The sequence below is a fragment of the Salvelinus alpinus genome, chromosome 31 (genome assembly GCF_045679555.1).
Source record: "Salvelinus alpinus chromosome 31, SLU_Salpinus.1, whole genome shotgun sequence".
NCBI lineage: Eukaryota > Metazoa > Chordata > Actinopteri > Salmoniformes > Salmonidae > Salvelinus > Salvelinus alpinus.
In genome coordinates, this window is record NC_092116.1 from 29,867,146 (window position 1) to 29,888,058 (window position 20,913).

At 45.1% G+C, this 20,913-nt stretch overlaps 1 protein-coding gene across 1 annotated transcript in view; it reads right to left on the reverse strand.

Annotated features, from left to right (window-relative positions):
• LOC139561608 (zinc finger protein 721-like) overlaps window positions 1-20,696 on the reverse strand; it is a 66,736-nt gene extending 46,040 nt beyond the window's left edge. Inside the window, exons 1-3 of the mRNA XM_071378828.1 lie at window positions 20,419-20,696; window positions 15,082-15,531; window positions 7,545-9,391 (exon numbers count right to left, since the gene is read on the reverse strand). Of these exons, the coding sequence (XP_071234929.1) occupies window positions 7,545-9,391; window positions 15,082-15,531; window positions 20,419-20,584 (2,463 nt within the window). The 5' untranslated portion in view covers window positions 20,585-20,696. The remainder of the gene's footprint in view (window positions 1-7,544; window positions 9,392-15,081; window positions 15,532-20,418) is intronic.
• Between the last annotated feature and the right edge of the window lie 217 nt (window positions 20,697-20,913).

The window sequence follows — 20,913 nt, forward strand, 5'->3', positions numbered from 1 at the left end:
ACCATCCCAACCGTGAAGCATGGAGGTGGAAACATCATTCTTTGGGGATGCTTTTCTGCAAAGGGGACAGGACGACTGCACCGTATTGAGGGGAGGATGGATGGGGCCATGTATCGCGAGATCTTGGCCAACAACCTCCTTCCCTCAGTAAGAGCATTGAAGATGGGTCGTGGCTGGGTCTTCCAGCATGACAACAACACGAAGCACACAGCCATGGCAACTAAGGAGTGGCTCCGTAAGAAGCATCTCAAGGTCCTGGAGTGGCCTAGCCAGTCTCCAGACCTGAACCCAATAGAAAATCTTTGGAGGGAGCTGAAAGTCCGTATTGCCCAGCGACAGCCCCGAAACCTGAAGGATCTGGAGAAGATCTGTAGGGAGGAGTGGGCCAAAATCCCTGCTGCAGTGTGTGCAAACCTAGTCAAGAACTACAGGAAACGTATGATCTCTGTAATTGCAAACAAAGGTTTCTGTACCAAATATTAAGTTCTGCTTTTCTGATGTATCAAATACTTATGTCATGCAATAAAATGCAAATTAATTACTTAAAAATCATACAATGTGATTTTCTGGATTTTTGTTTTAGATTCCGTCTCTCATAGTTGAAGTGTACCTATGATAAAAATTACAGACCTCTACATGCTTTGTAAGTAGGAAAACCTGCAAAATCGGCAGTGTATCAAATACTTGTTCTCCCCACTGTATATATATGGATGTTCAATTTTACTTTATGGGTTGGTTATGTAGGCTTCCTCTAGCCCATTACTTTCTACTACAAATAATAATATGATTCAATTATATCTTTACATTAAAAACCAAAGTCTATCAGAATTTCAGTCGATCCAATAAATGTTATACCCCTCGATCTTCAAGAAGAGGACTTGGAAATATGGAAGTACAGATTATCCATATTGTTTTACCTGAGCATAACCCCAAAACTAAGGACTTATTAGCTAGCCTTATTCTGTTGTTCATGATTTTGTTGTTATGGAGGACTGATTGAGCTCATTGATTTGAGTTGAAAAATAAATGCTGCCCTCATGGAATGGCATGCTTTGAGCACCACTGAAAAGTGCTATTTACATGTGAAAAATGAATGCCATGTGCTGTATTGGCTATAGGCCTATTGTTTTCCTTTTTGTAGTGGACACTATGATATCTTGAAAATATGCAGCTGTTTAAAGGGAAAATCATCAGCAACAGACGATCCCGCAGGTGAAGAAACCGTGTGTGGAGGTCCGGGGCTGGCATGGTTACACGTGGTCTGCGGTTGTGAGGCCGGTTGCACTCACTGCCATAATCTCTAAAACAACGTTGGAGGCAGCTTAACATTTAATTATCTGGCAACAGATGGGCATTACTGCAGTCAGCATGCCAATTGCACATTCCCTCAAAACTTGAGACATCTGTGGCATTGTTTTTGCGTGACAAAACTGCATATTTTAAAGTGGCCTTTTTTGTCCCCAGCACAAGGTGCACCTGTGTAATGATCGTACTGTTTAATCAGCTTCTTGATATGCCACACCTGTCAGGTGGATGGATTATATTGACAAAGGAGAAATGCTCACTAACAGGGATGTAAACAAATTTGTGCACAACATTTGAGAGAAATAAGCTTTTTGTGCGTATGGAACATTTTCTGGGATTTTTTATTTCAGTGCATGAAACGACACTACATTTAGATTTTTGTTCAGTATATATGGCTGTGGTCCGGTGCCTTATTTCCTACAATACTGTCCATCAACAGGCGGTAGGTAGCCTAGCGTTTAAGAGGCAAACGGAGGGTTCCAATCCCAAGAAGTGAGTGGTTGCTGCTATCAAATCCTAGATGCCATACCTGCTGTCCTGCCCTTAACCCCCCATAACAACTGCTTCACACCTCTATATACAATGCATTCAGACCCCCTTGTCTTTTCCACATTGTTACGTTACAGCCTTATTCTAAAATGAATTTTTTTTAAATTCCCCCCTCATCAATCTACACACAATACCCCATAATGACATCACAATATTCCAGAATAAAAAAGCAAAAACAGGTTTTTAGACATTTTTATCAAATTGATTACAAATAAATGAAAATATCACATTTACATAAGTATTCAGACCCTTTACTCAGTACTTTGTTGAAGCACCTTTGGCAGCGATTACAGCCTTGAGTCTTCTTGGGTATGACGCTACAAGCTTGGCACACCTGTATTTGGGGAGTTTCTCCCATTCTTCTCTGCAGATCCTCTCAAGCTCTGTCAGGTTGGATGGGGACCGTCGCTGCACAGCTTTTTTCAGGTCTCTCTAGAGATGTTAGATCGGGTTCAAGTCCGGGCTCTGGCTGGGCCACTCAAGGACATTTAGAGACTTGTCCCGAAGCCACTCCTGCGTTATCTTGGCTGAGTGCTTAGGTTCGTTTTCCTGTTGGAAGGTGATCCTTCGCCCCAGTCTGAGATTGTGAGCGTTCTGGATTAGGTTTTCATCAAGGATCTCTCTGTATTTTGCTCCGTTCATCTTTCCCTTGATCCTTGATCCCAGTCCCTGCCTCTGAAAAACATCCCCACAGCATGATGCTGTCACCACCATGCTTCACCGTAGGGATGGAGCCAGGTTTCCTCCAGACGTGACGCTTGACATTCAGGCCAAAGAGTTCAATATTTGTTTCATCAGAGAATCTTGTTTCTCATGGTCTGAGAGTCCTTTAGGTGCCCTTTAGCAAACTCCAAGCGGGCTGTCATGTGCCTTTTACTGAGGAGTGGCTTCCGTCTGGCCACTTTACCATAAAGGCCTGATTGGTGGAGTGCTGCAGAGATGGTTGTCCTTCTGGAAGGTTCTCCCATCTCCACAGAGGAACTCTGGAGCTCTGTCAGAGTGACCATCCGGTTCTTGGTCACCTCCCTGGCCAAGACCCTTCTCCCCCGATTTCTCAGTCTGGCCAGGGGGCCAGCTCTAGGAAGAGTCTTGGTGGTTCCAAACGTCTTCCATTTAAGAATGATGGAGGCCACTGTGTTCTTGGGGACCTTCAATGCTTCTACTTGTTTTTGGAACTCTTCCCCAGATCTGTGCCTCGACACAATCCTGTCTCGGAGCTCTACGGACAATTCCTTCGACCTCATGGCTTGGTTTTTGCTCTGACATGCACTGTCAACTGTGGGACCTTATATAGACAGGTGTGTGCCTTTCCAAATCATGTCCAATCAATTGAATTTACCACAGGTGGACTCATCAAATTGTAGAAACATCTGATGATCAATGGAAACAGGATGCACCTGAGCTCAATTTCGAGTCTCATAGCAAAGGGTCTGAATACTTATGTAAATAAGGTATCTGTTTTTAATTTTTCATGAATTTGCAAAAATAATTATAATATTTAAGTAAAAATATTTATATATTTTTTTTGCTTTGTCATTATGGGGTATCGTGTGTAGATTGATAAGTAAAAAGTTAAAGGGTCTGAATACTTTCTGAATGCGTCTCTTTAGGAGGGGTTGACATGGAAACGGGAGTTGAATTTGGAACTGTACAATTGGACAATAAAGGAATCTTAATCTGTAGTGTTTGATCATCATTCAAACCAAATAAATGATGGTGAAGAGAATGATGGTGGTGGATGATGGTGAAGAGAAATATATGTTTTAAAATTTATGTTCTACACATTTTGCCATGGGGTGGAGAGATTTTTTTTCTTGCAGTTTTACAGCTAATTTCCTGCAATTCTACACATTTTGTAATTTTTTTATTTGTAATTGTCACGCCCTGGCCTTAGTTATCTTTGTTTTCTTTATTATTTTAGTTAGGTCAGGGTGTGACATGGGGGATGTATGTGTTTTGTATTGTCTAGGGGTTGTTGTATGTTTATGGGGCAATGTTTAGTCTAGGTGTATGTATGTCTATGGTTGCCTAGATTGGTTCTCAATTAGAGACAGCTGTCTATCGTTGTCTCTGATTGGGAGCCATATTTAGGCAACCATAGTCATTAGGTAGTTTGTGGGTGATTGTCTATGTCTATGTTGCATGTTAGCACTTAGTTTGTATAGCTTCACGTTCGTCGGTTTATTGTTTTGATTTGTTTGTATAGTGTTCTTCGTTTTCGTCTTTATTAAAGTAAAGATGTATTGCTATCACGCTGCGCCTTGGTCCTCCTCTCTTTCACTTTACGACGATCGTGACAGAATCACCCACCAAAATTGGACCAAGCAGCGTGAAAGGAGGGAACAGCGCTTTGTGGAGGAATGGACCCGGGAAAAGGATGGGTGGAGAACAACCTGGGAAGAGATAGACAGGTGGGCGATCGATCCAGAGAAAGTGCCGGAGCCCGCCTGGGATTCGCTGGAGCAGTGCGAGGAGGGTTACAGGATAATGGAGTTGGAGAAAGGAGCACGACGGCGCGGTAGGAAGCCCTCGAGGAAACGCCAAATGTTTCTTGGGGAGGGGCACATGGGGAGTGTGGCGAGTTCAGATAGGAGACCTGCGTCAACTTCCCGTGCTTACAGTGAGGAGCCGAAGAAGGAACCAGAGCCAGTCGGGCTGATATTGGAGGTGAGCAATGGGAATGATACAGAGACTGTTAAGGATTTAATGGGGAGTTTGGAGGAGAGTGAAATGAGGGAGCTGCTGTGTTGGTGCTTGAGGCACAACATCCACCCGACAGAGCGTGTGCGGGATGTGATGTTACCTGAGTCAGCTCTCCATACTCGTCCTGAGGTGCGTGCTAACCGGCTGGGAATGACAGTGCCAGTCCCACGAACCAGGCCTCCTGTGCGCCTCCCTAGTCCTGCACCTCCTGTAGCAGCCCCACATACTAGCTCTCCTGTGGCAGCCCCTCGTACCAGTCCTCCGGTTCCGGTACCACGCACCAGGCCTATAGTGCACCTCGACAGTCCAATACGCCCTGTTCCTCTTCCCCGCACTAGCCTTGAGGTGCGTGTCCCCAGCCCGGTACCACCAGTTCCGGCACCACGCACCAAGCCTCCTGTGCGTCTCCAGAGCCCTGTGCGCCCTGTTCCTGCTCCCCGCGCTAGCCTTGAGGTGCGTGTCCCCAGCCCGGTACCACCAGTTCCGTCACCACGTACCAGGCCTATAGTGCGCCTCGGCAGTCCAGGACGCCCTGTTCCTCTTCCCCGCACTCGCCCTGAGGTGCGTGTCCTCGGCCCAGTACCACCAGTGCCAACACCACGCACCAAGCTTCCTGTGCGTCTCCAGAGTCCAGTACGCCCTGTTCATCCTCCCCGCACTAGCCCTGAGGTGCGTGTCCCCAGCCCGGTGCCACCAGTTCCGGCACCACGCACCAGGCCTACTGTGCGCCTCAGCCGGCCGGAGTCTGCCGTCTGCCCAGCGCCGTCTGAGCTACCCGTCTGCCCAGCGCCGTCTGAGCTACCCGTCTGTCCTGCGCTGCCCGTCTGCCAAGCGCCATCTGAGCCGTCCGTCTGCCCAGCGCCGCCTGCGCCGCCCGTCTGCCCAGCGCCGTCTGAACCGCCCGTTTGTCCGGAGCCGTCAAAGCCGCCCGTCAGTCAGGAGCCGCCAGAGCCGCCCGTCAGTCAGGAGCCGCCAGAGCCGCCCGCCAGTCAGGAGCCGCCAGTGCCGCCCGTCAGCCAGGAGCCGCCAGAGCCGCCAGTCAGCCAGGACCTGCCAGAGCCGCCAGTCAGCCAGGACCTGCCAGAGCCGCCAGTCAGCCAGGACCTGCCAGAGCCGTCAGTCAGCCAGGACCTGCCAGAGCCGTCAGTCAGCCAGGACTTGCCAGAGCCGTCAGTCAGCCAGGACCTGCCAGAGCCGTCAGTCAGCCAGGACCTGCCAGAGCCGTCAGTCAGCCAGGACCTGCCAGAGCCGTCAGTCAGCCAGGACCTGCCAGAGCCGTCAGTCAGCCAGGACCTGCCAGAGCCGTCAGTCAGCCAGGACCTGCCAGAGTCGTCAGTCAGCCAGGACCTGCCAGAGTCGTCAGTCAGCCAGGACCTGCCAGAGTCGTCAGTCAGCCAGGACCTGCCAGAGCCCTCCAGTCATGAGCTGCCCTCCAGTCATGAGCTGCCCCTCAGTCCGGAGCTGCCCCTCAGTCCGGAGCTGCCCCTCAGTCCCCTCAGTCCGGAGCTGCCCCTCAGTCCGGAGCTGCCCCTCAGTCCGGAGCTGCCCCTCAGTCCGGAGCTGCCCCTCAGTCCGGAGCTGCCCCTCAGTCCGGAGCTGCCCCTCAGTCCGGAGCTGCCCCTCAGTCCGGAGCTGCCCCTCCGTCCAGTGGTGCCCTCTAGGATAGTCTTCAGTCCGGGACTCGCTGTAAGGGTCCTCGCTCCAGAGGCGCCACCAAAGCGGGTATTGACTATGGTGGAGTGGGGGCCACGTCCCGCACCCGAGCCGCCGCCGTAAGAAGGCCCACCCGGACCCTCCCCTTCTATGTCAGGTTTTGCGGCCAGAGTCCGCACCTTTGGGGGGGGGTATTGTCACGCCCTGGCCTTAGTTATCTTTGTTTTCTTTATTATTTTAGTTAGGTCAGGGTGTGACATGGGGGATGTATGTGTTTTGTATTGTCTAGGGTTTTTTGTATGTTTATGGGGCAATGTTTAGTCTAGGTGTATGTATGTCTATGGTTGCCTAGATTGGTTCTCAATTAGAGACAGCTGTCTATCGTTGTCTCTGATTGGGAGCCATATTTAGGCAACCATAGTCATTAGGTAGTTTGTGGGTGATTGTCTATGTCTATGTTGCATGTTAGCACTTAGTTTGTATAGCTTCACGTTCGTCGGTTTATTGTTTTGATTTGTTTGTATAGTGATCTTCGTTTTTGTCTTTATTAAAGTAAAGATGTATTGCTATCACGCTGCGCCTTGGTCCTCCTCTCTTTCACTTTACGACGATCGTGACAGTAATTTAACCTTATTTAACCTTTATTTAAGGTTAGTCAGTTAAGAACAAATTCTTATTTACAATTATGGCCTAGGAACAGTGGGTTAATTGCCTTATTCAGGGGCAGAAGGACAGATTTTTACCTTGTCAGCTCAGGGATTCGATCGAGCAACCTTTTGGTTACTGGCCCAATGCTCTAACCACTAGGGTTCTGCCCTTAACCCCCCTGCCCTGCCACCCCCCTGCCCTGCCACCCCCCTGCCGTAATGACTTATTCCACGTTAATATGGGCCCCTGGGCACATTCCCTGCCCGGTCGGTATTCAGCAGTGATTACTACTAAGGTTAGATAGCTGGTTAGACTAACTTCCAATCTAAAAATTGTTAGCCGACATCGCTAATTGAGTGACTGTCAGTGACAAACAAACTGCTGATGCACAACCAAATGTCTGAATTGGACCTGGTGTATTCTACTATTCTGAGCCTTAATAGTAAGTTGAGAACCAGACTGAGCTCCTAAGATATTGTCAAACCACGTCAAGAGGCAGTCAATGAACTGGGAGTAGCTGGAGATGGACTTGACCTCCAGGCAAGCAACCAGAGCCATGTCGTCTGCATATTTGATGAGGGCCATAACTCACTGTTGCTTCCTAAGAGATTTGTCCACATCCTGCCTTTTTATTCACTTACCTGACAAACAATCTCTTTGTCCTAATGCTCTCCACTCTTTCAGTTTCTGTCCTGTTTTCTTCCTTTGTGGATTTTATCCACATGCCTCAGCAGATGAGACTTCTGAGTGAATCTTTTACCACAGACAGAGCAGCCATGTGGTTTCTCTCCTGTGTGAGTCAGTATATGCCTCCTTAGGTCCGCCTTCTGAATGAAGCTTTTCCCACAGTCACCACACCTGTATGGTTTCTCTCCTGTGTGAGTCCGTATGTGTTCAATTAGGTGCCCCTTCTCATTGAAGTTTTCCCCACAGTCTCCACATCGAAATGAATTATCTCTGGTGTGAGTTTGTATATGCGTGGTTAAGTTCCCCCTCTGATTGAAGCTTTTCCCACAGTCACCACAACAAAATGAATTATCTCTGGTGTGAGTCCGTATATGCATGTTTAGGTTCCCCCTTTGATTGAAGCTTTTCCCACAGTCACCACAGCTAAATGGTTTCTCTCCTGTGTGAGCCAATATATGTATCTTAAGGGACCCTTTATGCCTGAAGCTTTTCCCACAGTCTCCACAGATAAATGGTTTCTCTCCTGTGTGAGTCCGTATATGCATGGTTAAGACCTCCTTGCGATTAAAGCTTTTCCCGCAATCTCCACAGCTAAATGGTTTCTCTCCTGTGTGAGTCAGTTTATGCATGGTTAGGTGCCGCTTGAGCCCAAAGCTTTTCCCGCATTCTCCACAGCTAAAAGGTTTCTCTCCTATGTGAGTCAGTTTATGAATACTTAGGTTCCCCTTCTGACTGAAGCTTTTCCCACAGTCACCACAGCTAAAAGGTTTCTCACCTGTGTGAGTCAGTTGATGCACGGAAAGGTGTCCCTTCTTATTGAAGCTTTTCCCACAGTCACCACAGCTAAATGGTTTCTCTCCTGTGTGAGTCCGTATATGATCCGTTAGTGTCTTCTTGAGACTGAAGCTTTTCCCACAGTCACCACAGCTAAATGGTTTCTCTCCTGTGTGAGTCAGTACATGTTCGGTTAGGTTCCCTTTCTGAGTGAATCTTTTCCCACAGTCACCACAGCTGAATGGTTTCTCTCCTGTGTGAATCCTTAAGTGCTTGGAAAGATAGCCTTTGTATTTGAAGGTCTTTCCACAAACAGGGCAGGTGCAGGGTTTCCCACTGTGACAGCGTCGGACATGGGCCTTCAGTTTACAGGTGGAGTTGTAGCGTTTTTGGCAGGAACTACATTCACTGGGTCTCTTACTGAAGAGAGTCATATGTCTCTGCAGGTCAGCTTTCAGAGCAAATGTTTCACCACAGTCACGGCAGTGGTGAGTTTTTCTAGATGTGGTGCTGGGTTTGGAACAGTGTTTCTCTAATGGTGGGCTGGGATCCAATGGTGGACTGGGATCCAATGGTGGACTGGGATCCAATGGTGGACTGGGATCCAATGGTGGGCTGGGATCCAATGGTGGACTGGGATCCAATGGTGGGCTGCTGTCAAGTCCTACTGTGTCGCTGCTTACAGCTGAACTGTGGCTGGAGGCATTGCTGTCATTATCTGGAAGTTCAAGACCATTTAAGTGGGTCACATGGACAAAAGGTTTCAGATCCACTGGTTTAGAGTGACTCTCTCTGTTCTCCACAGTCTGGGTTTGGGGAAGAGTCAAGGACCAAAGTGGGTCCTCCTGATCACGTTCACTTTTTACACAAGGAGGAGTGAAATTGAACTCTACGATATCAGCCTCCAGAACTTGAAGCTGCTCTTCCTCCTGACTGGTCCTGACTTCCTCCTGTTCCTCTTTAATCTGTGTGGTCTCTGGGTCCTTCTGACCCAGACTGGGGCTCCACTCCTGCTCACAGTGCTGCTGCTCAGGGGGAACCTCCTCTTCAGAGACAGAGAGCTGCAGGGAGTCTGAAGGGAGGGAGAGGAGGAGCAGACGTTATTTATAACAGAATTTGGAATCACTCACGAATTATAGATCTCTATGACTTTTAATTTCATGTCTGATCAGAACAGGGATCAGGCGGATGTCCAGGTTAAGGAGGGTTCAATGGGAAGAGATGTCCCGGTTAAGGAGGGTTCAATGGGAAGAGATGTCCAGGTTAAGGAGGGTTTAGTAGAAGGAGATGTCCAGTTTAAGGGGGGTTAAATAGAAAGAGATGTCCAGGTTAAGGAGGGTTTAATGGGAAGAGATGTCCAGGTTAAGGGGGGGTTTAATGGGAAGAGATGTCCAGGTTAAGGAGGGTTTAATGGGAAGAGATGTCCAGGTTAAGGGGGAGGTAAATAGAAAGAGATGTCCAGGTTAAGGAGGGTTTAATGGGAAGAGATGTCCAGGTTAAGGAGGGTTCAATGGGAAGAGATGTCCAGGTTAAGGGGGAGGTAAATAGAAAGAGATGTCCAGGTTAAGGGGGGGTTTAATGGGAAGAGATGTCAAGGTTAAGGGGGAGGTAAATAGAAAGAGATGTCCAGGTTAAGGAGGGTTTCATGGAAGGAGATGTCAAGGTTAAGAGGGGTTTAATGGAAAGAAAGGTATAGGTTAAGGTGGGTTTAGTTGAAGGAAACGGCTAACATCGCTAACCAGCTTGCTAACTGCCCATTCATTCTTAATGCAAATGCTAACGCTAACGGGAGTGTGTGAGCTAGCTAACGCTTTAGATCCACTATAAGCGGCGCGTTGCTATGCCAGCAACATCGCGTTCTACCAGCGACAGAGGAGCGTGTTATTTTGAGAACGGAGCAGAGGGGAAAAAACTTCGCTATTCTAATTTCCTCTAGTGTACCATAATCATCCGTTATGTGCCAGTACAATAGCTTTGGTCCAGTTTTTAGCAAGTACTCTTATATTGTTGGTAGTGGCTGTACTAAATCAGGGTTCACGAACTGGCAGCCCACGGTGTCAAATTTGACCCGCGGGAGGTTTTATTTGGGCCCCCCCAAAAAAGTTTTTGGTGTAGATTATTTGTTGGACATTGAAGACTGTAAAAACACCAGGAAATCAGCTCCAAGTGATTCAAATCTGTTCCCAAGTATTTCCAACGCATAACAGAAAGACAGGTGATCATATACAAATGTAAGCAAAGTCTGAAATGATTATGTTTTAAGTCAAATATTATAACTGTTTGGGCTTCTTATTTGCAATTATGTTCCGGCTCCCATCTGCTCAAGATAAAGATCAGCCCGCGGCTTAATCTAGCTGATGATCCCTGTACTAAAGGATCCTCTAATTACACATGCTGCTTTTGTTTACATCGGGAACATTGTCAACGTAACCTAGAGTTTCTACTAGCTAGTATCTTCTTGACTTCATCAAGTTTAGTAAAATAGCCAGTGGTGTCTAGTGGAGACTATAATGCAACCTAAATTAACTTTATTTCTCATTATTTAAATTCACAAGATAGAATGAAGGTGCCTGTCAGCCTTCCAAAATTGAACGTCATTGATTCTTCAGCTTGGACGCTGCCATTGGGCGTGGCGTGACGCAACATTAGCTTTCATCAGCTTTCATTGAGGGGTTTGATTAATCCTGTCTGTGCGCCCGTGTAGGTGTGTTTTGCTTCCGCAGAAAGTTGATCGCATATGATTTGGAACTGGGCTTTCTCCCTGGGTTGAGCTCAGGTTCCCTGTTCAAATTCCATGGCTAAATTGGCTCAAAACAAAAGTGACGTAATTAAACACGTGTAGTAATGAGTAGGATTCTGTGTTTTCCCATGCAGAAGTGATTGGTTTTGATTAAAAACGGGTTATCTTCCTTCAAAAAATGGAAAATACTAAGAAAATTCAAATATTTATTTGACGGTAAAGAGATGTTGTATGTTTCTGGACGATGCGTCATGCTACCTTGTTGACAACATGACCAAGCAGCACAAATGACTGTTCCATTTGAGAAGGGATCTCCTCCCTCCCCGCTTTCGACCGAAGACGTGTGGGCCTTTGACCTATGCACTACGGCTCAGCATAATCCCATTGATTTCAAAGGAAGCGTTCCCTCAATGGCTGATGTCTACACGGCAAACGCGGGGACGCCCGATGGCTGTAGTGTAGCAGGGCCACAACGAGCTCAACACAATATAATTATTTACAGATTCTACTTGGCTCCAAACCCACAAGACAAAGATCTCTTGGAACTGAAGTTAAGGTGCACGCTTAAAAAAACAGAACAGCAAAGGTATGTGACATCAGAAGGACAAGTAGCAGGAGAGGGAAAATGTAGTGGCCGTCAGGAGAGAAATAAAAAGGGGAAGACACATTTCAATTGAATGCATTTAGTTGTACAACTGACTAGGTATCACTCCCCTTTTCCAGAAAGCACATTTCTCATATCTGCTCTGCTCAAAGATATTTCTAACTAACTTAACCCTAAGATAGTTCACCTGTGTCGTTTACAGTGGGAGCTAGTGATGCCGGAGTCATATAGATCCATGACATCGCAATACACAATGGGTGGAACAGTGTGGAGGTTGTGTGTGTGTGTGTGTGGCTGGGTTAATACGTTATGGCGTCTGTCAGTTGAGGTGGTGTAGGAGGAGCGTAATTGAATGTCTTTCATTATTTTTAAAGCCCTTTTTTACATCAGAAGATGTCACAAAGTGCTTATACAGAAACCCAGCCTAAAACCCCAAACAGCATGCAGATGTAGTAGCACGGTGGCTAGGAAAAATTCCCTAGAAAGGCAGGAACCTAGGAAGAAATCTAGAGAAGAACCAGGCTCTGAGGGGTGGCCAGTCCTCTTCTGGCTGTGCCGGGTAGAGATTATAAGAATACATGGCCATTTAAGGCCAGATTGTTCTTCAAGATGTTCAAACGTTCATAGATGGCCACCAGGGTCAAATAATAATCAGTGGTTGTACCTCAGGAGTACCTCAGTAGCTCAGGAGTAAATGTCAGTTGGCTTTTCATAGCCGAGCATTCAGAGGTTGAGACAGCAGGTGCGGTAGAGAGAGTGAGGGAGTCGAAAACAGCACGTCTGGGACAAGATAGCACATCCGGTGAACAGGTCAGGGTTCCCTAGCCGCAGGCAGAACAGTTGAAACTGGAGCAGCAGCACAACCAGGTGGACTGGGACATCCATGAGTCATCAGGCCAGGTAGTCCTGAGGCATGACCCTAGGGCTCAGGTCCTCCGGGAGGGAGAGAGAATTAGAGGGAGCATACTTAAATTCACACAGGACACCAGATAAGACAGGAGAATTACACCAGATAAAACAGACTGACCCTAGCCCCCTAGGCACATAGACTATTTTAGCATAGATACTGGAGAATGAGACAGGGGTGGGTCGGGGGACACTGTGGCCCCGTCCGACGATACCCCCAGACAGGCCCAACGACTAGTCTGGGTTTCTCTTTCTGTCTGTGGTATACTCAGAGTTTCTAAACCCAGAGGCGCAACATCACAAGACTTCTGGGAACGCTTGCGAAACAGACCAAGCAGGGGTTTGAGAAGTGAACAATTCTTCCTTAGTTGTACATTTTCTTGAAATCTAAAGGCACAACCTAGATTCGAGCCAACGTCTTAAGTAGTTGAACATGTTATTACTCCAACCTCGTGAAAGTGACAAACTGACAAGTTTTCATTTTCGTCAAAAACAACTTTATATCGAAGGAGTGCCTTTGATTGGACGGCCTGCACACGCTCAGTTCGGCACGAGACGACCGTTAGAAACACGTCATTGGCTCTACGCGTGAGCTTAGCTAGCCAACGTCACCTACAAGTGTGATCGGGGATTTCTATTGGAGAAGCAGTTTCTGCCTATCTTCATACTGTACTGTTTTTGGTATGCTCTTGCTGGGGTCCTACACTGAACATCCCGGGAATGTTGACTGCTGATAGGCTTACATAATAATGACTGGTGTGACCTTGACCAATAAGAACTAAAGGAAATTGGTGGTCCTCTTATGGGAGACTAACATGATGACCACACTGCCCACTTTGTGTGCGCGAGCGTTGCAAAAATAAATGTATACATACATGTTACTCAATCATTTCACCCACACTGCTCTCGCGCATCTGGGTAGCCAGGCGCTACAATATAACTATTTTTACGCTTCATGCACTCCAAGTCCCACCTCTCCCATTTCCTCAGTGGTTTTTAAGAGCATATACCCACGTTGGAGATTGAAAGATGAACTGAGGTCCACACTCCAGTCCAGTTGGTGATGGTAACACACCTTAAAGTTGGTTGCCAACCGCCATATAAAGTCCACAGACGAAGACACCTGAAGGAGGATAGATTACTAGAAACTAACTAGCGTTCCCCTTTTATCTGTGGATTAATTGTCAGAGTAGAGAACACACGATTTTGTGTGACTCAAAATGGGTGAAAATTCTACAAAGATCCAGAAAAAAAGGACCTTGTGCATTTCAGGTAAAATAACAACCCAATGTTTATATCCCAGGACAAATTAGCTTGAAACAGCAAGCTAGCTAGCTAGCTAGCTAAATGTCCATGAATGTTTCCTGTGTTTCGACCTATTCCCAAATTAATACAGTTGGTTCAGAGTTCATTTTTATATTTCAACCTGCATGTCCTGATCGCGTCTGGTGTGGATGGACAAAAATCAACATGCGTGCGATGGTGCACTCGGACACACGTGCGTGCCCGGTCTAGTCAGCATTGTAAGCTGCTTGACTAGAACTACCCAGAAGGAATAACTAGAATCAGCTGACTAAAAATGGCTGTTTTTAAAACAACTATTTTGAAAACCTTAGAAACTTTACTTTCATATCACCGTAGCACAGGAGGCTGCTGAGGGGAGGACGGCTCATAATAATGTCCGGAACGGAGCAAATGGAAAGGCATCAAACACATGGAAAGCATGATTTATTTGATATTCCACTAATTCCGCTTCAGCCATTACCACGAGTCCATCCTCCCCAATTAAGGTGCCACCACCCTCCTGTGCACCGCAAAATAATTTTACAAATATAAAAAGATACACTCACTGTGTATTGTTTTAACACATTACCACAGAGGTGTTTTGAGTTGCACATTACCCTGAATTACGACACTTCCTGCGCTAATGGAAACTCGGGGAGGGAACACAAAAAAAGAAACTCTGTGTAAATCTGTTTTTAAAACAGGAAGTGTATCTTTTGTATTTGTAAAGGTATTTTTGGATGATAATTAAGTTGAGGGTTCAAAGGTTTACAAAATTGTATCATAATCAAGGATCAAGTGTTTTCTAGATAAAACGTTTAACACTTGACCAAATCATCATCCTCAGCTAATCAAAACGGATGTTGAATAACTCCCATGAAGCACTGGAGTCAAAAGTGCAAAATAAAGACCAACTTTCCGGGAAAGTTCAAATATAATTTTACTCAACATTCGTGACAGGCAGGGGACATATAGGTGTTTGTAATTGGAAAAATGTGAAGCTGCTGTCTAAGTCCCCCCTTAACCTGGAAATCTCTTTCCATTAAACCCTAGGTTGTCCAAGCAAGGGAAAGCATTGACATGTCGGGGCTATTAATCATCCATTCAAGGTAAAAGTAAAAAATAAATAAAAATGCTTACATTTTTTTTTAAATGGTGATCACAAACAATAAACAGTTTATTAATTTACTAGAACTATTGCTGACTATCAGTAGATCTACATACGAACCTATTCTACATAGTTTTATCTCTGGTGTGATCCGCAGCAGTCTCCGTAGCCGATCATTCTCCTCCTGGTACTCTGCTACAGTTTCCTCAACCGCACCAAAAATCTCCACAGCAGCAGATGCCGTTAAACATTCATTTAAAAACACACGAAACAAGTGTAGTTTAGATGTTTTCAGTGGACTGAGAGTTGGGTATTCAGCTCGTACGGCTTCTTGACATGGGTCCTCCTGATCACATTCACTTTTCACACAGGAAGGAGTGAATATGGAGTCTTTGGTATCAAAGCGCCCTTGAAGCTGCTCTTCCTCCTGACTGGTCCTGACTTCCTCCTGTTCCTCTTTAATCTGTATGGTCTCTGGGTCCTTCTGCCTCAGACTGGGGCTCCACTCCTGCTCACAATGCTGCTGCTCAGGGGGAACCTCCTCTTCAGAGACAGAGAGCTGCAGAGAGTCTGAAGGGAGGGAGAGGAGGACCACAGGTTACCTATATAGACTTTAGACATGCCTGAGTGCACAATGCCATTTCAAAATGCCTTTGTTGACTCAGACAATTTTTTAAAGATATATTTTTTAATAACTTTCCTATACGAAAAAAACAGATATACAAACATTGACATTCACTGTAGTGTTGAATGGAATCACAAATGTAGAGGAACAAAACATCACATTCAGAAAAAAATAAAATTTCTACTAGTAGTACTAGGTGGTCCATATTAGAGATCGACCGATTAATCGGCATGGCCAATTAATTAGGGCCGATTTCAAGTTTTCATAACAATCGATAATCGTAATTTTTGGACGGCGATTATATGTTTTTTTAAATCTGCATATTTAAAAGAAATTCATGTTAGCAGGCAATATTAACTAGGGAAATTGTGTCACTTCTCTTGCGTTCTGTGCAAGCAGAGTCGGGGTATATGCAGCAGTCTGGGCCGCCTGGCTCGTTGTGAACTGTGTGAAGACCATTTCTTCCTAACAAAGACCGTAATTAATTTGCCAGAATTTTACATAAATATGACATAACATTGAAGGTTGTAAAATGTAACAGCAATTTTCAGACTTAGGGTTGCCACCCGTTCGATAAAATACGGAACGGTTCTGTATTTCACTGAAAGAATAAACATTTTGTTTTCGAAATTATAGTTTCCGGATTTGACCATATTAATGACCTAAGGCTCATATTTCTGTGTGTGTATTATATTATAATTAAGTCTCAGATTTGATATTTGATAGAGCAGTCTGACTGAGCGGTGGTAGGCAGCAGCAGGCTCGTAAGCATATACCTGATAACATTATGTGTGTCCTGGGGGGGGGGGGGGTGGGGGGGACATTCAGCATATTCCTTGATAACATTATGTGGTCCTAGGGGGGGGGGGACATTCAGCATATACCTGGTAACATTATGTGGGTCCTAGGGGAGACATTCATCATATACCTGGTAACCTAGGACCACATAATGTTATCAGGTATATGCTGAATGTCCCCCCCCCCCCCCCCACGACCCACTTAATGCTTAATGTTACCAGGTATATGCTGAATGTCCCCCCCCCAGGACCCACATAATGTTACCAGGTATATGCTGAATGTCCCCCACCCTCCACCACCTAGGACCCACATAATGTTATCAGGTATATGATGAATGTCCCCCCCTTGGGACCCACATAATGTTATCAGGTATATGATGAATGTCCCCCCCCCCCCACCTAGGACCCACATAATGTTATCAGGTATATGATGAATGTGTCCCCCCCCCCCATGACCACATAATGTTATCAGGTACAGTGGGGAGAACAAGTATTTGATACACTGCCGATTTTGCAGGTTTTCCTACTTACAAAGCATGTAGAGGTCTGTAATTTTTATCATAGGTACACTTCAACTGTGAGAGACGGAATCTAAAACAAAAATCCAGAAAATCACATTGTATGATTTTTAAGTAATTATTTTGCATTTTATTGCATGACATAAGTATTTGATACATCCGAAAAGCAGAACTTAATATTTGGTACAGAAACCTTTGTTTGCAATTACAGAGATCCTACGTTTCCTGTAGTTCTTGACCAGGTTTGCACACACTCCAGCAGGGATTTTGGCCCACTACTCCATACAGACCTTCTCCAGATCCTTCAGGTTTCGGGGCTGTCGCTGGGCAATACGGACTTTCAGCTCCCTCCAAAGATTTTCTATTGGGTTCAGGTCTGGAGACTGGCTAGGCCACTGCAGGACCTTGAGATGCTTCTTACGGAGCCACTCCTTAGTAGCCCTGGCTGTGTGTTTTGGGTCGTTGTCATGCTGGAAGACCCAGCCACGACCCATCTTCAATGCTCTTACTGAGGGAAGGAGGTTGTTGGCCAAGATCTCGCGATACATGGCCCCATCCATCCTCCCCTCAATACGGTGCAGTCGTCCTGTCCCCTTTGCAGAAAAGCATCCCCAAAGAATGATGTTTCCACCTCCATGCTTCACAGTTGGGATGGTGTTCTTGGGGTTGTACTCATCCTTCTTCTTCCTCCAAACACGGCGAGTGGAGTTTAGACCAAAAAGCTCTATTTTTGTCTCATCAGACCACATGACCTTCTCCCATTCCTCCTCTGGATCATCCAGATGTTCATTGGCAAACTTCTGACGGGCCTGGACATGCGCTGGCTTGAGCAGGGGGACCTTGCGTGCGCTGCAGGATTTTAATCCATGACGGTGTAGTGTGTTACTAATGGTTTTCTTTGAGACTGTGGTCCCAGTTCTCTTCAGGTCATTGACCAGGTCCTGCAGTGTAGTTCTGGGCTGATCCCTCACCTTCCTCATGATCATTGATGCCCCACGAGGTGAGATCTTGTATGGAGCCCCAGACTGAGGGTGATTGACCGTCATCTTGAACTTCTTCCATTTTCTAATAATTGGGCCAACAGTTGTTGCCTTCTCACCAAGCTGCTTGCCTATTGTCCTGTAGCCCATCCCAGCCTTGTGCAGGTCTACAATTTTATCCCTGATGTCCTTACACAGCTCTCTGGTCTTGGCCATTGTGGAGAGGTTGGAGTCTGTTTGATTGAGTGTGTGGACAGGTGTCTTTTATACAGGTAACGAGTTCAAACAGGTGCAGTTAATACAGGTAATTAGTGGAGAACAGGAGGGCTTCTTAAAGAAAAACTAACAGGTCTGTGAGAGCCGGAATTCTTACTGGTTGGTAGGTGATCAAATACTTATGTCATGCAATAAAATGCAAATTAATTACTTAAAAATCATACAATGTGATTATCTGGATTTTTGTTTTAGATTCAGTCTCTCACAGTTGAAGGGTACCTATGATAAAAATTACAGACCTCTACAGGCTTTGTATGTAGGAAAACCTGCAAAATCGGCAGTGTATCAAATACTTGTTCTCCCCACTGTATATGATGAATGTCCTCCCCCCCCCCCACCTAGGACCCACATAATGTTATCAGGTATATGATGAATGTCCTCCCCCCCCCCACCTAGGACCCACATAATGTTATCAGGTATATGCTGAATGTCCCCCACCCCCCCTAGGACCCACATAATGTTATCAGGTATATGATGAATGTCCTCCCCCCAGGACCACATAATGTTATCAGGTATATGATGAATGTCCTCCCCCCAGGACCACATAATGTTATCAGGTATATGATGAATGTCCTCCCCCCAGGACCACATAATGTTATCAAATATATGATGAATGTCCTCCCCCCCCCCCCCCACCTAGGACCCACATAATGTTATCAGGTATATGCTGAATGACCCACATCATGTTATCAGGTATATGATGAATGTCCTCCCTAGGCCCATATACAGGTACAGGAGTTCCGGGATGTGGGCTTGTGCCTTTGAAGTCCAGAGTGGACCAACTTAAACTTAATCATATGTTTGACATATTAAATGATTGTGCACCAGGTTACATGAAAAACCACATTGATATGGTCTATAAAACCAACACAGTCACAATACCAGAGCTAGTGTTATGTCTTGTAAAATCCCCAGAGTAATCAGTACTGTGAGGAGCACGTCTTTCTATACAGGCATTTGTCTATGGAACAGCCTCCCCTTGGAGATCAAACAAAGACTAAGTAGAAATATCTTTAAAAAGTAGACAAAGGTTTACATTTGGACAAGGTTGTCTAAGAGAAAACACTCAACTGCGACCTTGTGACCCCTACTGCTGGTCAGGTGTATTTATTTGAATCAAATCAAATCACATTTGATTGGTCACATTAATGTTATTTCAGGTGTAGCGCGAGACAGAGAGAGACAGAGAGAGAGAGAGAGAGAGACAGAGAGAGAGACCCACAATGCCTGTATAACACATTTAAAAAACGAATTACTGCAAAGTTGCCTAGGGGCTAGATGCACGGCTGCCCTGTCTATCTAGGTATGTGCAATTAATAGATTGTTTTAATGTGAAATTAATATGGTTGATTTTTAAGGTTTAGGGAGAAGGTGTAGTGAATAGTGCCCCTTTTTAGGATGTCAATATAAATGAATGTATTTATGGTTGTTTGTAATTTTGTCTGGCCTTTTAATCATTGTGTGTGTTATTGTTTTTACCATTGAGGACCACTTCGGGAAACAAGCGTTTTAATTAATACTTTTAAAAGTGAGATACTATGGGTCCACATTGTACATGTCAGTTACCCCCAAAATAAATGCAATTCAATGCAATGTAGTTAAACAAAAAATAAATATAGAGTGGAGTACAGCACAGAGTAGCAGCAGATCATCAACACAGTTATGAAGGGGGACTGGACCATTTATCCAGTATCGGCTGCCATATTTTTTTAAACAATGGACTTCTATTGGAGGTATTGTATAGAATCTTTTCCATGTGTATTACATTCCCTAAATCCCATAATCCCATTTCAAAAGGTAGATAGTTTCCTATTTCCAAAATCGCAATATGAGCCGTTTGGCTAACAAGAGTACAGAGCGAGACAGCCTTCCCTTCCTGGTTATTCCCGTCAACTGAATCAATCAGACCGGTCTGTGGGTCTGGGCCTGGCTATATCTCTATCTTTAGATAAGTAATCAAATATGCAGACAACTATTGAATCATACATAACAATTGTTAATTGTTTCAATGGTTTATTACATCTTGTAGGCTACACATTCGCAGCTAAAAGCGTAATTGATGTATAGACCAATAGAGCAACATGGAGAGAACAATTACTAGCTACAGTAGCTAGTTAGCCATCCAGATAGGTAGATAAATAAATCAAAAGTAAAACATTTAAATACAATGTTTTAAAAATGGTTCAAATTGTGATTTTTGTCTAACCAGTTTATTAATTCAGTAGAACTATAGCTAGCTACCAGTATATCTAAATACGAACCTATTCTACATAGCGGTATCACCGGTGTCCTCCGCAGAAGTCTCCGTAGCCGATCATTCTCCTCCTGGTACTCCACTACCGTTTTCTCAACTGCCCCGAAAATCTCCACAGCAGCCGCCGATAAACGCTCATTTAAAAACACACGCAACAACTGTAGTTTAGACATATTTTAGACGACAGAGTTGGGTAGCCTATTTAGGTCAGTCAGTCTTTGTTTACTCCACAAAAAAAGGGTGTTTGAAATCAAAACATTTTCATCCAATCCTGAAGCTAGCCACAATAAGGATGAACCACAATAGTGGAATTTCCGGTTCGCATTCAAAATAAAAGTCCCCCATTTGAAACTGATCCAAACGGATGGAAATAGTGAAATGATACCGTATTTGCACTAGATAATTGTCAACAAGGTTAGAATGTTGTTATATAACTTAAAAATGAATACAATAATTATAATTGGACAAACAGTAAATAAAAATGTGACATGTAAAGTGTTGG